The following is a 14,932-nucleotide window of genomic DNA, read 5'->3' as shown; positions in this document are numbered from 1 at the left end:
GAAACAGTATCTCTTGCTTCATTCTTTGAAGGAGGTGTGGCTCAATGTGTGGTTGTTCTGTGCCTTGCCGTTGGGGATCAGAAGTGTTCATTGATGCATTCACATTTTAGTTAGATTAGCTAGATAGTTTAAGTAGTTTTAGCTTAATTTCATGCATTTATTCAAAATAAACAAGTATTTGAATGAAGTTTCTTATTATACACTAATACATCAAGGACTAAGTGATTTTGTAGTTGATTCTGTGCAAATGACATAAGAAAGTGTTGAATAGTTGAATTATAAAAATTGGATACATTATATTTCGCTTCTATGTTTGAATAAATTGAATTGGATACATAAGAACTCGTCCACAATGAAAGAATTAGTCTTAATCTTGTTTTGGCAAGGAATTAATCTTGTCAATTTTTAAATACAACACAAATAACAAACTACAATAGCATAGACAAGGTTATGTGACAGAACTAAAATGCTATGAAAAATAAAGAATTACAACAAAAATACAATAATACATATGAGTTCCAATTAGAAAAGAGAGAAGAAAGAAAATAAATATGCATTCAATATCACGTTTCTGAAATTTAAATATTTTTAAAATTTAAACTAACAAGTTTCACAAAAGGCATCATAAGATAAAATCAATTAAATTCCTTCAAGAGTGCATCTTCGTCCAAAACTACACAAGCCAACACAATTTTCCTTGACTGCTCCATTGTTGTATACCAATACGGTGGGCAGATTGGGAATGCAATCAGTTGATATTATCTTAACAAATTTATTTTGTTACAGGATATCTTGTGACAAATTCTTCAATGCACTGCATCAAAATCCCACATTCAGCAATGTCAAAAATAAGGTACAACAAACTTCAATAACAAGCACAAGAAGCATAAAAATAAAATTAAACAAATTTGGATTACCCAAGTAATTTATAGATATTATATGAGGACGTGTGGTGTTCAGAAATATTTCCTGAAATTTGAACTTAGAAATGTCATCTAGCATACCCATCTTTGTAAAGGATGACAACCACCCAAACATCAGAGGGAGCCTGTGAAACCTCTCAAACAAAATCAGATCCTGAAATTGGAACCACTGATCTAAATCTCAACTTCAGTTGCTTCCTTCGTCTCAGCCAATCTCTTCTTCCTGTTAAAGCACAATGCCTAGTAATGTGGTTATTGATAATAATGAGTCCAAGATTCTTGTGACTATGGCAGGGGATGGAAATCCTTCCTACTTAGTTGAACCAATTGCTTCTTTGAATTGTTGCACTTGTGATTGTGAAGCTAATCCAACACCACCTTTATCAAGTTTAATCAATGAAAAAATACTTATCAATTGATTAGAAACAAATTCACAATGATTTTTGTTATGGTGCTTCTTCTTCATCTTTCACATTCGAGTAGTTTTTAGGTTTCCTGAATATGTCAGGCAATTAAGAGTATCTATGTAATAATCACAATGATTTATATCATAAGATATAGAATAAAAACAAGACTTAATCTACTTACACCTAACTCATCATTCATTCCCATGCCAAACTTCCAATTTATCAAAGCTTCATGACTTCAATTTTATCTAAGCTTCATGACTTCAAATGAACTCTAGAGTTTGATATCTTTATTCGAAATTATTTGTTAAGAATATTAAATTTATCAAACTGAAGCCAAAAAAAAACCATAATCAGACATTATGAAAGGTGTACACAGACACTCTAACATTTGAGCAAATTAAGAGAAGTTCAACAAGCAAGTTCGCATAAACATTAATGCAAAGATTTCAATACATCCCTAAAATATGCATGAGTTAAGTAAAAACATATTGAAGGGACTACAGAAGCTCACAGATTCAAAACATCAAATCCTTCAATAGTTTCCTTAAGCGGGAATCAAAGTTGGATACAACAGTCATCTTAATTGTGCCAGTGTTTATCATCTTACTATGATAGGAGGGACAAACTTAAAAGAAAACAATGGTTAAGGAGGAAAAAGATATATTTGATTCGTGAAACTTCCAACATCCTTGAGAAGAGTAGTTGTTTCATAAGCTCCATCTGAAAGATGCCATACATCTCCATTTGCACAATACTGACATGAATAACGCTAAGTTCAGAAACAAGCATGTGTCATATTGTATATTTGAAATTTGAAGGCATGTGTCAGGTACTTTTAAAATCTCCTGCTAATTTATTTTTCTTGGATAAGTATGCAATAATATATAGATAAATAGAAACAACAGATGAATTCTAAGGAATGAACAAGAAGGAAGATCAGAAGATGAACAATTAAAAAGGATAGATATTATCAAAGTATTCAAGGTTTTGAATCTTTTGATAGGTAAGAACTGAATTTTCCAAAACGGTTGTGCAATTCATAGATAAATTAACTTTATTAAGAGAATCATCATAAATTGGGACTAATATAACAAATAGAGCAGTCTCCTACGCAAAATGGTCACATTGTAAACTTCTTCAAAATAATCTTCATCACTGGAACCAAGGACTTCAGAAATTACACAAAATGGCCTCCCATCTCCCTGTTAAAATACAAGTATAAAATATAAGAGAGTGTGTAATAATGATATGACTGCATAAAATTCTTTTGAAATCAAAATAACATTCAGATAAAATTATTAAACACATAAATAAATCTATTGCCAATGGAAATTGCACATTTACACACTTCTCAGAATCCATACTGTGACAAACGAAGAACATTCAAATTCACATAAAATTGTCATAGAAAAGAAAATAAAGTAAAATAAAAATAAAAATAAAATGGAGGGAGAAGCAGAGATCAGAGTCGCTGGTGAAGAAGGGGAACAGAGAAGCGACAGAAAACGATAAAGTGGTGTAGCCGAGTGTAGCGGCGGCGGCAGAAGCGTGTTGCGACGTCGAGGATCAGAAAACAAACACGGTGCAGGGGAGAACGAGGAAGCAGCGCGGATAGAGAGGAACATAGAACAACCAAGGCGAGTAAAAGAGGCAAAAACCTAGCAAAGCCAAGGATTTCTTCTTTGAATATGGAATTGAAAGAAATAGGAGAAATGTGTAAAACAAAAAAATTAGAGGGACAAATATTTAATTATTAATTAATTTAAAAATAAAAAAGGGTTTATTTTGTAAATATTTTGTTAGTGGTTAATCATACTCCCACATAAAAGTGAGAGTAAGGAATCCATAGCCTGAAATTAATTTTGTTATTGATATACAAAAAACTACTAAGCATCAAATTAGTCCATCTCTAAAAAAAATAAATTATCAAAACATTACTTAAAAGTTTGTATCGCTAACAAAAACAAATTTTAAAAACTACTAACGATGAATGAATTCATAAAAGATTTAAAAATACGACAAAAACCATTTATACTCAAAATGTTGTGATATGTAGACGGTAATTTAAGTGTTTACCCGAATTTTATGTAAAATTTTCATCTAAATGAAAATTTTATATAGGATAAAAAAAGATCTACAAACAAAATGAAATAATAAAACTATGCTTGAATGGTTGTGTGTGCTTGGATTACAATTTGTAAATGGAAATTTGTATAAAATTGATTTTGTAAAATTGATTTCGATGAAAAGTAAGTTTGGATTAACGTAATTTATGTTTGACAATCTTTATATCAAAATTGATTATAACAAAATAAATGTTGTTTGGATTATACTACTCAAAATTACTAGATAAAAAATTACTATAAAAGACATCAATTTAAATAATTTTTTTATATACATGCAAAATTAGAACACTAACAAAAATAATATAAAAAATACTTATCATATAAATAAAATAAATACAATAAAAAATAAAAATATGAAAGAGAGTACTATAAATTTTATAATGTCAATCAAAAAATATTTTATAATTTCTCTAGTACTGTCAGTATTCTTTAATTTAGTATTATTTTGGACTATAAATTTTAATTATTTATGACTCTATTATTACTGATAATTAATTTTTTATTTATTTTGTCCTTTTTTTTTATAGGATCATAATTGATAATTTATATTATACAAAATTTTGATAATAAATTATAAATGTAGTATACAATAATTACAATAACAAATTTTATAAAGTCAAAATAAAAAATAAAAAAATTAATACAAAATAAAAATAAAGTACATCAAAGAATAGAAAAAAAATCATATAGATAAAAAATAATAAAAATTTTATAAAACCAACAACATATATCATATGAACAAAAAAATATAATAAAAAATAAATAAAATTCATATGAATAAAATTAAATAAAAATAAATAAAAAAATTTCATACACAACATAAATATAATGCAGTGAAGGATAAAAAATAACAAAAATATCATAAAAATTAATAAAATATCTGAAAAAATGAGAGCATTATAAAAAATATAAAAAAAATCAACAATATTTGTCATATGAATAAAAAATACAATAAAATAAATAAAAAATCATATGAACAAAGTCAAATAAAAATAAAAAAATTCATACAAAAATATAAATATAAAAAATAATATAATAAATGATAAAAAAAACTCATATAAAGGCATAACATGAAAAATTAGAACATTACACAAATAATATAAAAATATTTATCATATAAATAAAAAATACAATAAAAAACCATAAAAATTAAAATATGAAAATGAGTGCTAAAAATAATAAAAAATTAAAATATTCAATTTGCTAGTGATTGAAACAAATCTGAACGATTTTGAAGAAAAAAAATTGGAATGAAAAACTATGAAGAAATAGATATTAATAGTAAATTAAGCTATTTTACATTAAATGACTTGTATAATGGTCAGCTCATTTATTATCATAAATGATGAATTAAATAAATCATTATTACTCTTGATTTAAAATTAAATGAGAATAAAACCAGAGGTACTATTTTATTTGGCCTTTAGGATTTATTTGGTGTCACACTCAAATATAAATAATGACTTCCAAATTTTGGTCTCCCATGCATCAAAGCCACCTCCGTAACTCTTTTTCCATAAAAGGAATTGCAATTTAACTCTATCAGGGATTCAGAAGGTTTTCAAAGAAAGGAGAAGATTGTGATATGGGTAGAAAGGAGAAGATTGTGGTGGATAAGGATGATCCGTACGGTTGGGTAGACAGTGATGTGAAGAGTCGTGTGTCGATTTTTAGTACAATTGAGCTTGTTTCTCAGTTAAACGATTGTAAGTGGGTTAGGAATGGAGAACGATTAGGGATTAGGATTCTGCCTTGTGGTGAGGATGATATAGTGCGTGAACGGAGGTCTGACTGGTCGTACTTCTATATTTATACTTGCATGTTGACCGAGCTGGGTGTAAGGTTTTCATTTTCTGATTTTGAGTGTGGTGTGTTGTCTCAACTCAACTGTGCTCCCACACAGTTGCATCCAAATTCCTGAGCTTTTGTCCGGGCTTTTGAGTGTCTCATGGAGTATCTTGAGTGTTACCCTTTGTTAGGTTTACTTTTTTCCTTGTTCCAGACTAAGGGGGTGTGGAGGGGAGATTGGGTGAACTTAAGCAGTCACCCTGGTCGAAGTATATTCAATTTGTATAAGCAGTCGTTCAAAGATTTTAAAGAGATGTTTGTTAAGGTGCAAATTGATGAGGACTTTTACCCTTTCTTTTTAGACTTGTTGATGGTTGAGAGATTCCCTGTATATTGGTCTCCGAAACCTAAGCAAATTCTGGATTATGAGGATAGAGTAAAGAGTGAGGATTATGTGTTGGGTTTTTTTATTTCTGCAATGTCTTCGCCTGAGTTGTTGTCGATATCTAGTATTTTAAAACTGGAAGGAGATAAAGAGGCTATTGAGGAGGATCTAGGTAATCTAGGGTGGTATTATGGTTTCTGGGATGGCTCGGTATCTTCAAGTAAGTGTATATTTGGTTTTACTGCTTTGTTTTCTATGTGTGGTTGCTGAGTTTATTTTCGTCGTTGCTAGGTTATTGGAGCTCGATTGATGTCTATTGGGAGGACTTCTAAGTTAGATGCTATCTTGGAGGTTGATAACTTGGCTGCTATGAAAAAGTTGAAGACTTCTTTGCAAGAAAAAGATGAGAGGATATTGAAGTTGAGGAATGAGTTGAAGACTCTGAGAGAGAAGTTGAAGAAGTCGGGTATTGAGCTTGATAAGGTAAAGGGGGATTTGTCCGCTGAGATTGAGAATTTAAATGCGAGGATTCACGAGCTTGAGGAAGAGGTGCTGGTTGCTTTTACTATGGGATTTGATGCGTGAGCATCTTATCTATCTTTTCCTAGTGAATTTGCACTTAATTTGTTGAGTTTAATTAAGAATTAATTATATTTTAGCCACTATGGATGCTATTTTGAGTTTTGTGCAATTTTATTTATTTTAGGTAGTATTCGGACGGATTTGATGAAGTTTCTGCAGAGAAAAAGAAGAAACCAAAGAGATGACCAGCGAAGACCGACGCGGACGCATGGCTCACGCGACCGCGCGGAATGGAGGAAAGCGCAATGACGCGATCGCGTGCCTGACGCGAACGCGTGGACTGGAATTTGCACAAATGACGCGTCCGCGTGACTCGCAGAAAAGATCATCGACGCGATCGCGTGCCTAACGCGTCCCCGTGACATGCGCCACGTGTAGAAAATACAGAAAAATGTTGGAGGCAAATTCTGGGCTGTTTTGACCCACTTTCCAGCTCAGAAAATACAGATTAGAAGCTGCAGAATGGACAAAGCAAGTGGTCCCCACCTATCAACTAAAGATCTGTTAATTAATTCAAATTTAAATTCAAATATTATCTTTTAGGAAAAGATATTATTTTTATTTTTAGATAATTAGATTTTAAATTAATTAGGATTAGTTATAAAAAGGGGAGACTTCTCTTCTATTAGGGAGACTCCATTGGGGGATTGGATCCCATCATTGGAATACATTTTGTTACCTGAACCCTTATTTATTTTCTACTCTGAACCATGAGCCACTAATCCTCCATTGTTAAGGTTAGGAGCTTTGTCTATTTGTATGGATTGATTTTATTACTTTTTCTATTTTAATTTATGTTTTGGATTTATATTTAAGAATTGTTTTCGTTCTTTATGTTATGAATTTGGGTGGAACGGAAGTATGACCCTCTTTCTATTTGAGTTCTTGTATAACTTGGAAAAGCTCTATACTTGAACAACAGCTTGAAAACATATTCTCCTAAATTTTAATTATTTGGATTTAATGGGATACGTGACATATAATCCCCTTATTTTTGGGTAATTAGAGTTTTTGTGGCAAGAAAACTGAAAATTGATTTTTACCCTCTAATTGGAATTAATTGACCAAGGAATTGGCAGTTGATGAACTTTAGAGGAGACTAGAAAGGTCTAAGGAATTAGGGTCTAGTCACATATAGTTTGCCATAAATTAAATCCTACATAATTAAAATAGTTAGTAAGAAAAGTTAATCCGGAAAAATAGATAACTCTGAAGCCTTAACTATTTTCTACATATTTTATTCCCAACGCATTGCTGCTTTTGCTTTCTGAAAGTCTAACATTACTGTTTAATGCTTTTGAACTTCCAACATCCTTTTCTGCTTGCCTAACTAAGCCAATCAATCAATCATTGTTACTTGATCCATCAATTCTCGTGGGATCGACCCTTACTCACGTAAGGTATTACTTGATACGACTCGGTGCACTTGCCGGTTAGTAAGTGTGGGTTATAAATTCCGCATCAGGATTCGACCGAGCTGTTAATCGGATCGGTGTTGTGGCGCCTGACGTTGATGTTAGCAGGCTTGATGTTACGAAGATTGTCAATAATGGTCAGTTGGTTGATGATGGGACGTTAGGTGAGAAACAAGATGAGAGTGACTCAATATAGAAAGCTTATTAGTGATTTTTTTGTGTGTGTTTTGATGTTATTTTGTATTTTGATATTTTGCTTTATGGACAATTTGGATTTGACTTTTGTTTGTTTGTTTCGGAAACTGATGTTTGGATTTCTAATTGGTGTATTCAGATTGTTTATCCCTATCTAGGGTTTGTTAGTTTATAATGAGAAAAGGAAAGAAATGGTATAGTCGTTTACTATTATTTGACAAATTTTGTACAAGTGGTGATGCGGGGTGGGGGACCTCATTAAAATCTCTCCGAGAAAAAACCCAGGCTGGGAAAATCTCGGTAGTAGAAAAAAGAGTGTCTCCCATTGTCCTCATCACGTTTAGACAAAGTAATTTCTTAGAGATGAAACATTCCAGATGCCGGGGATTTCGTCCCCTTGTAGTGTTTGTAGGGAGTATGCTCCTTTCCCGAGGACTTGATGTACTCGGTATGGTCCTTTCCATGTTGCGGCGAGCTTTCCCTGTGTTGGTGGTTTCCTGGCTTCTTTTGTTCGTTGAAGCACGAAGTGTTTGGTGCGGAATTTATAACCCACAAACTAACCAGCAAGTGCACCGGGTCGTACCAAGTGATACCTCAGGTGAGTGAGGGTCGATCCCACGAGGATTGATGGATCAAGCAACAATGATTGAATGATTGGCTTAGTCAGACAAACAGAAAATAGTGTTTGAGAGTTCAAAAAGCATTAAACAGTAAATTCAGAATATCAGAAGACAGGCAATAAATAAGTTGAGAATACAATATGGAGAAGGCAATTAAGACTTTAGATTTATCTATTTTTCGGATTAACTTTTCTTGCTAACTATTTTAATCATGCAAGATTTAATTAATAACAAACTACATGTGACTAGACCCTAATTCCTTAGACCTTTCTAGTCTCCTCTAACTCTCATCAACCGCCAATTCCTTGGTCAATTGATTCCAATTAGGGGGTGAAGTTTAATTCTAGTTATTATGCCACAAAAATCCTAATTATCCAAATATAAGAGGATTATATGTCACGTATGCCGTTAAATCCAGATAATTAGAATTTAGGAGAAATTGTTTTCAATCTGTTGTTCAAGTAAAGAGCTTTTCTAAGTTATACAAGAACTCAATTAGAAAGAGGGTCATACTTCCGTTCCACCCAAATTCATAAGATAAAGAACGAAAACAATTCTTAAATTTTAAATCAGTACATGAATTAAAATAGAGAAATAATAGAATCAATTCATACAAATAGATAGAGCTCCTAACCTTAATAGTGGAGGTTTAGTTGCTCATGGTTCAGAAATAAAAAGTAGGATTCAAGTAAACTGTAATTTACATTATCAAAATGGAATTCCCCCCAGAAGAGAAGTTTCTTTTTCTTTTATATCTAATCCTAATTAATTTAAAATCTAATTTCTAAAATTAAAATAATATCTTTTTCTATTTTAAAATAAACTTTAAAGTTTAAATCAGAATTAATTATAGCAATCAGCACGTCTTCAATTGATGGATGGGGACCACTTGGCTTCACTAGGATCCACGCCAAACTTGGGCTTGGCAGAACCAATCTTGCGCGCATAGCATAGGAATCGAAATTTGCATGCGATGCGTGCGCGGCAGGCACGCGCACACGTGGGTGGTTTGAGAACGAGAGGGGCGCGTACGCGTCAGGGAAGCGTACGCGTGAGTCGATTGGTGTCTCTCGCACGATGCCAGCGCCAGGCCATCACAACTTTCTGTTCAAAACATATTTATGCCGATTCCCTGATGCACACGTGCGCGTTCTCAACGCTTACGCGTGGGGTGCCAGAACTGCAAATGACGCGCACGCGTGATATACACATACGCGTGGGCTTGTTAGCGCTCATAGCACTCTTCCAGCACACCTCCTGTAGAACTCTCTGTTCAATCCAAATATTGCTCGCAGTTGATCTCTGTAGCTCGAGTTATTCAGGCTTGAGTGCAGAGAGGTTAGGATTGACAGCATCATTCGCCTTCTTCTCTTTTTCTGCGGAAACTCCATCAAATTCATCTGAATGCTACCTGGAATAAATAGGATTGCATACAAATCAAAGTAGCATCCATAGTGGCTAAAAGATACTTAATTCTTGATTAAACTCAATAAATTAAATACAAATTTACTAGGAAAAGATAGGAAAGATGCTCACGCATCAGTCTTGCTCGGCGAATTTTCTGGGTTGCACTCTTTTATTGTATTTTCGTTTGATTCTTTCTTGCATTGCTTTTTGTCGTAGTCCCATGTTGTCTCTTACTTCTTCTATTGTGTCGAGCTCTGCCTGCCTTATTTTGTTGTTGTTGGACGTTGTATGCTCCGCTCTTGTGGAAGTTACGGCAATTTTGACTGGTATCATGGCATCAGAGCCGTAGACTAATCTGAAGGGGGTTTCCTTCGTAGTTGTTTGTTTTGTTGTGTTGTATCCCCATAGGAGCTCAGGGATTAGCTTGGCCCACTCTCCCTTGGTGTCGCCGAGTTTTTTCTTTAACGCCTGGAGGATGACTTTGTTTGCGGCCTCTGCAAGTCCATTTGTTTGTGGGTGCTCTACCGAGGAGAAGTGGTGCTTGATTTTAAAACCCTGTAAAAATCTTGCCAAGTTCTGGTTGGTGAATTGCCGACCATTGTCAGTGATGATTTCATGTGGTATTCCAAATCGGCAGATAATGTTTTTCCATATAAACAACCTTACTTTATCAGCGCCGATTTTTGCTAAAGGTAAGGCTTCGATCCATTTTGAAAAATAATCTATTGCTACGAGTAAATATTTTACATGGCCGGGGGCTTTTGGGAATGGGCCGAGGATGTCAAGCCCCCATTTGTGAAAAGGCCAGCTTACCTCCGAGGTGTGTAATAGCTCGGCTGGATTGTGTATAACTGGGGAGTGCTTTTGACAGTTGTCGCATCTCTTGACTTTGTTGATGCAATCTTGTTTCATTGTTAGCCAGTAGTATGCGGCTCTGGTTATTTTGGATGCTAAGCTCATTCCCCCTATGTGGTTGCCGCACACTCCTTCATGGACCTCGTCCATGATGATGTTGGCCTCTTCCTTGTCTATGCAGTGTAGTAGAGGTTGAGAGAAACCCTTTTTGTATAGGTTGTGTCCGAGTAAGGTGTAAGATGCTGCTCTTCTCTTGAATGTTCTTAAGTCTGTCAGTCCTTCTGGAATGCTCCATGTTTGCAAGTATTGTTTGCATGGTGTTCTCCAGTCGCGTTCCTGTGATATTAAAAAAATCGAGTTGCTGCTGAAGCTCGGCTCAGCGATTGTTAGTTGAGATATGATAGATTCTTGCTTAGTTTTCCTAGTTGTTGCCAATTTTGATAGTGCATCTGCTCGAGTATTTTGTTCCTGAGCTATGTGTGTGATTTCTACTGAATGAAATTGAGACATAAAGTCTTTTACCATTGAATGGTATTTTTCTAGTAGCTAGTCTTTTACCTGGAACTGTCCTATTACCTGTTGTACGACTAGTTGTGAGTCGCAGTATACCTGAAGGCAGGTGACATTGAGAGATTGTGCTAGCCTTAGTCCGGCGAGTAGTGCTTCGTACTCGGCTTGGTTATTACTTGCTTTGAAAGTGAACCGGATTTACTGTTCGGTATGTAAGTCATATTTGTTCGAGAATAGTACACCAGCTCCTGATCCTTCTGAATTTGAAGCTCCATCAACGTATAGTTCCCAGGTGTAATCTTCCTCTGATTGTTTGGTCAGTTCAGCTATAAAGTCGGCCAAGAACTGTGCTTTCATTGCTGTCCTTGGTTCGTAGGTGATGTCGAATTCTGACAGTTTGATCGACCATTTTGTCAGTCTTCCAAAGACCTTGGGTCTTGATAGGACTTGGCGTAGGGGTTGGTTGGTCTTAACCACAATTGGGTTGCTTTGAAAGTAGTGTCGTAACCGTCTTGCTATGACTATCAGTGCGTATGCAAGCTTTTCCATTGGTGGGTATCGTAGCTCGGTATTTTGTAACGTTTTGCTGACGAAGTATATTGGGTGTTGTTGTCCTCCTGTTTCTGTAAATAAGACCGAGCTTATTGCATTAGTAGAAATGGATAGATAAATTAGTAGAGGTTTACTTGGCTTTGGCTTTTGCAGAATTGGTGGGGACGAAAGTATTAGCTTGAGTTTTTGGAAAGTTGTTTCGCATTTGGCATCCCATTCGAATCTTTGTTGCTTCCTTAGTACGTTGAAAAAGTGTTGTGAATGTGTAGAAATTGCTGGGAGGAATCTGGATAATGTGACTAGTCTGCCGTTGAGTTGTTGGACTTCCTTCACTATTTGAGGGCTTCTCATCTTTATTATTGCATCAGATTTTTCTGGATTGGCTTCTATCCCTCTAGATGTCAACATGAAACCGAGGAATTTGCCTCATTTTACTCCGAATGCACATTTTTTGGGGTTTAGTCTCATGTTATGTTTCCTTAGTTGTGTGAAGATTTCTTCAATATCCAGCCCATGATTTTCGAGTTGTTTTGTTTTTAACACCATGTCATCGACGTATACCTCGAGGTTCCGTCCTATTTGTTTGGTGAAAACTTTGTCCATGGGTCGTTGGTAGGTAGCACCTGCATTCTTTATTCCAAAAGACATTACTTTATAACAATAGTTCCCCATTTCAGTGATAAATGCTGTTTTATCTTGATCTTTGGGGTGCATTAGGATTTAATTGTACCCTGAATATGCATCTAAGAAACTTAAAACATTGTATCCTGATGTGTTATCTACTAGTTTGTCGATGCAGGGGAGGGGGTATGCATTTTCTGGGGCATGCTTTATTTAGGTTTGTAAAGTCGACGCACATGCGCCATTTACCTGAGGCCTTTCTTACCATTACCATGTTGGAGAGCCAGGTTGTGAAGCGTAGCTCTTTGATGAAGCCGGCCTCTAAGAGCTTCTTGGTTTCTTGTAGGCAGACCGACCTTTTTTTGTTTCCCATGTTTCATTTTTTGTGTGCTATAGGTCAGACTTTGGGATCAATCTGTAGCTTGTGGTAGATAAAGTTTGGATCGAGTCCTGGCATGTCGGCAGGAGTCCATGCAAAGAGGTCAGCATTTCTTCGAAGTATGTTGGTTATGTGTTTTTTTATACCTGCAGGTAATAAACGGCTTATGTAAGTTACATGATCATTATTGGAATCTAAGATTACCTTCTCAAGGTCGTCAGTTGTGAAGGTCGGCTGTGCTTGCAGGGGTCGAGGTCGGTTGTCTCAGATATGTTTGACAATTGGAAGGTTTCTTTCTGGTGATCGGTCTCCGAGTTGGTTTCCGCTTTAATTTTTAGGCTCTTGTTATAGCATCGTCGAGCTTGGATTTGATCGGAGTACACGGTGGCTGTTTGGTCGTCATCTGTCTGAAATTTAACACAAAGATGGAAAGTGGATACAATAGCACAAAAGGAGTTTAATGATGGTCTGCCGAGGATTATGTTATATGGGCTTGGGCAGTCAACGACCAGGAATAGGATGTCCTTTGTTCTGCATAGGGGATGGTCTCCCATTGTCGTTTTCAACCAAACGCTTCCTACGATGGAAACTCATTCTCCTGAGAAACTGACTAATTCGCCGGAAGAGGGTTGCATTATATTTGTGCTGAGCTTCATTTTTTGGAAGGTGGAGTAGAAGAGGACATCTGCGCTGCTGCCAGGATCAAGGAGTACTTTTCTTACAAGGAGATCTCCTGTTTGTATTGATATCACTACGGGATCATCAAGATTGGTGGTCTTGGGCTTGTGGTCGTCGTGGCCAAATGTTATTGTAGGTGTAGCCGGTTTTTTCGTGGTTGTTTCTTTTGCCCTCTGGACGGCTAGCATAGCCTTGTAACTTCTTTTTCTTGCTGAGTTTGTACTTTCGCTTCCAACGAATCCTCCCGAGATGTAGTTTATGACTCCCCTTGTTAGGGGTGGTTGGGATCTTATTTTCTCTGTGCTATGTTGTTCTCGTTCTGATTGAGGATAAGTGTTTGTTTGAGTTTGTTTTATTCGGCCGCTAATGTATTTGTTCAGGTGACCTTGTCTGGCTAACCTTTCGAGGAGGTCCTTGGCGATCACGCACTCGCCGGTTGTGTGGCCGAATTTCTTATGAAAAGCGTAGTGTTTTGTTTTATCGACATATCTTTGATCTTGATAGGAACCTGCTCGGCTGTGCGGCTTGATGATCTTGGTGTTCAGAATTTCTTTGATGATTTCTTTTCTTTTGTGTTGAATTGAGTGTAGGCGTCATATTTTGGTGTTAGTTTGATAGGCTTCCTATTGTCCTTCTGATTTGGAGTCTTGGGGTGTTTCTCGTCCTCTCGCTGAAGTTGTGGTCTTTCTGCTCGCCGAGCTTTCCTGAGCTCTTCGATTTCCATTTGTCTCGCTGCTTTTTTGCGGAATTCCTCCAAGGTCTTTGGCTTTGTCACTGTTATTGTTTCTTTGAATTTGCCTGGTCTTAGGCCGCTCTTCAGTGCGTAGAGGTGTACCTTGGGGTCAAGGTCGGGTATTTCCACGGTTACTTTGGTGAATCTGGTCATGTAGTCCTTTAAACTTTTGTGTTGTCCTTGTTTGATGGTGCTGAGGTAGTCCGACCCGTGGACATATATTCTCGAGGCTGAGAAATAGTCAATGAAGGACCTCACCAGATCCTCGAAGCTAGAGATGGAACCTGCAGGGATTTTTGAAAACCAGAGTAAAGCAGCACCATCTAAATAAGTTGGAAAAGAGCGACAAAGTACGGGGTCCGAGGCACCATTAAAGAACATCATGGATTGAAACTTTTTTATGTGGACTCGGGGATCGCCGAATCCTTCATAAGGTTTGAGTTTGGTTGGAAGTACGACATTTTTTGGCATTTGAATGCTCATAACCTCCTCAGAGAAGGGGTTGTCCAGCGTGAGCTTCTTCTTCCGGTGGGGATCTCCAAAGGCTCGGCTTCTCGAGCATGGGAGGAATTCCCATTCGAATTCTTAGACAACTGCTCAGCTATTTTTTGGACCTCAGCCTGCAAGTTTGCGATCATGGCCAACAGCTCCACTTGTGAGGGTGGTGATACTCCATTGTCTGCCATCGGGCGAAAATTGAAACTCTGCCCAACATAAATGGGAGTGTGGTAGAGAAAGGTGGGGTTAGTTGTT

At 36.2% G+C, this 14,932-nt stretch overlaps 1 protein-coding gene and 1 long non-coding RNA gene across 5 annotated transcripts; both read right to left on the bottom strand.

The window, feature by feature from the left end:
* Window positions 1-531: 531 nt before the first annotated feature.
* Window positions 532-3,027, bottom strand: LOC130951298 (uncharacterized). 4 transcript variants are annotated; one of them, XR_009073910.1, is made up of 4 exons: window positions 2,445-3,026; window positions 1,845-2,087; window positions 918-1,660; window positions 532-814 (listed from the first exon to the last, which is right to left on the bottom strand). It is a non-coding gene; the product is annotated as an uncharacterized LOC130951298 (long non-coding RNA). The 4 variants fall into 4 exon arrangements; XR_009073909.1 differs by having other exon boundaries at window positions 1,845-3,027; XR_009073912.1 differs by having other exon boundaries at window positions 1,005-1,660; window positions 1,845-3,027.
* Window positions 3,028-13,987: 10,960 nt separating this feature from the next.
* On the bottom strand, window positions 13,988-14,563 carry LOC130948931 (uncharacterized). The gene has a single exon (XM_057877790.1). The coding sequence runs from the start codon at window positions 14,561-14,563 to the stop codon at window positions 13,988-13,990; it is 576 nt and encodes a 191-aa protein (XP_057733773.1).
* Window positions 14,564-14,932: the final 369 nt, after the last annotated feature.

Source organism: Arachis stenosperma, chromosome 9 (genome assembly GCF_014773155.1).
Source record: "Arachis stenosperma cultivar V10309 chromosome 9, arast.V10309.gnm1.PFL2, whole genome shotgun sequence".
Classification (NCBI taxonomy): Eukaryota; Viridiplantae; Streptophyta; class Magnoliopsida; order Fabales; family Fabaceae; genus Arachis; species Arachis stenosperma.
Note: the sequence above shows the minus strand (reverse complement) of the source record. Positions and strands in the feature narration are given on the sequence as shown.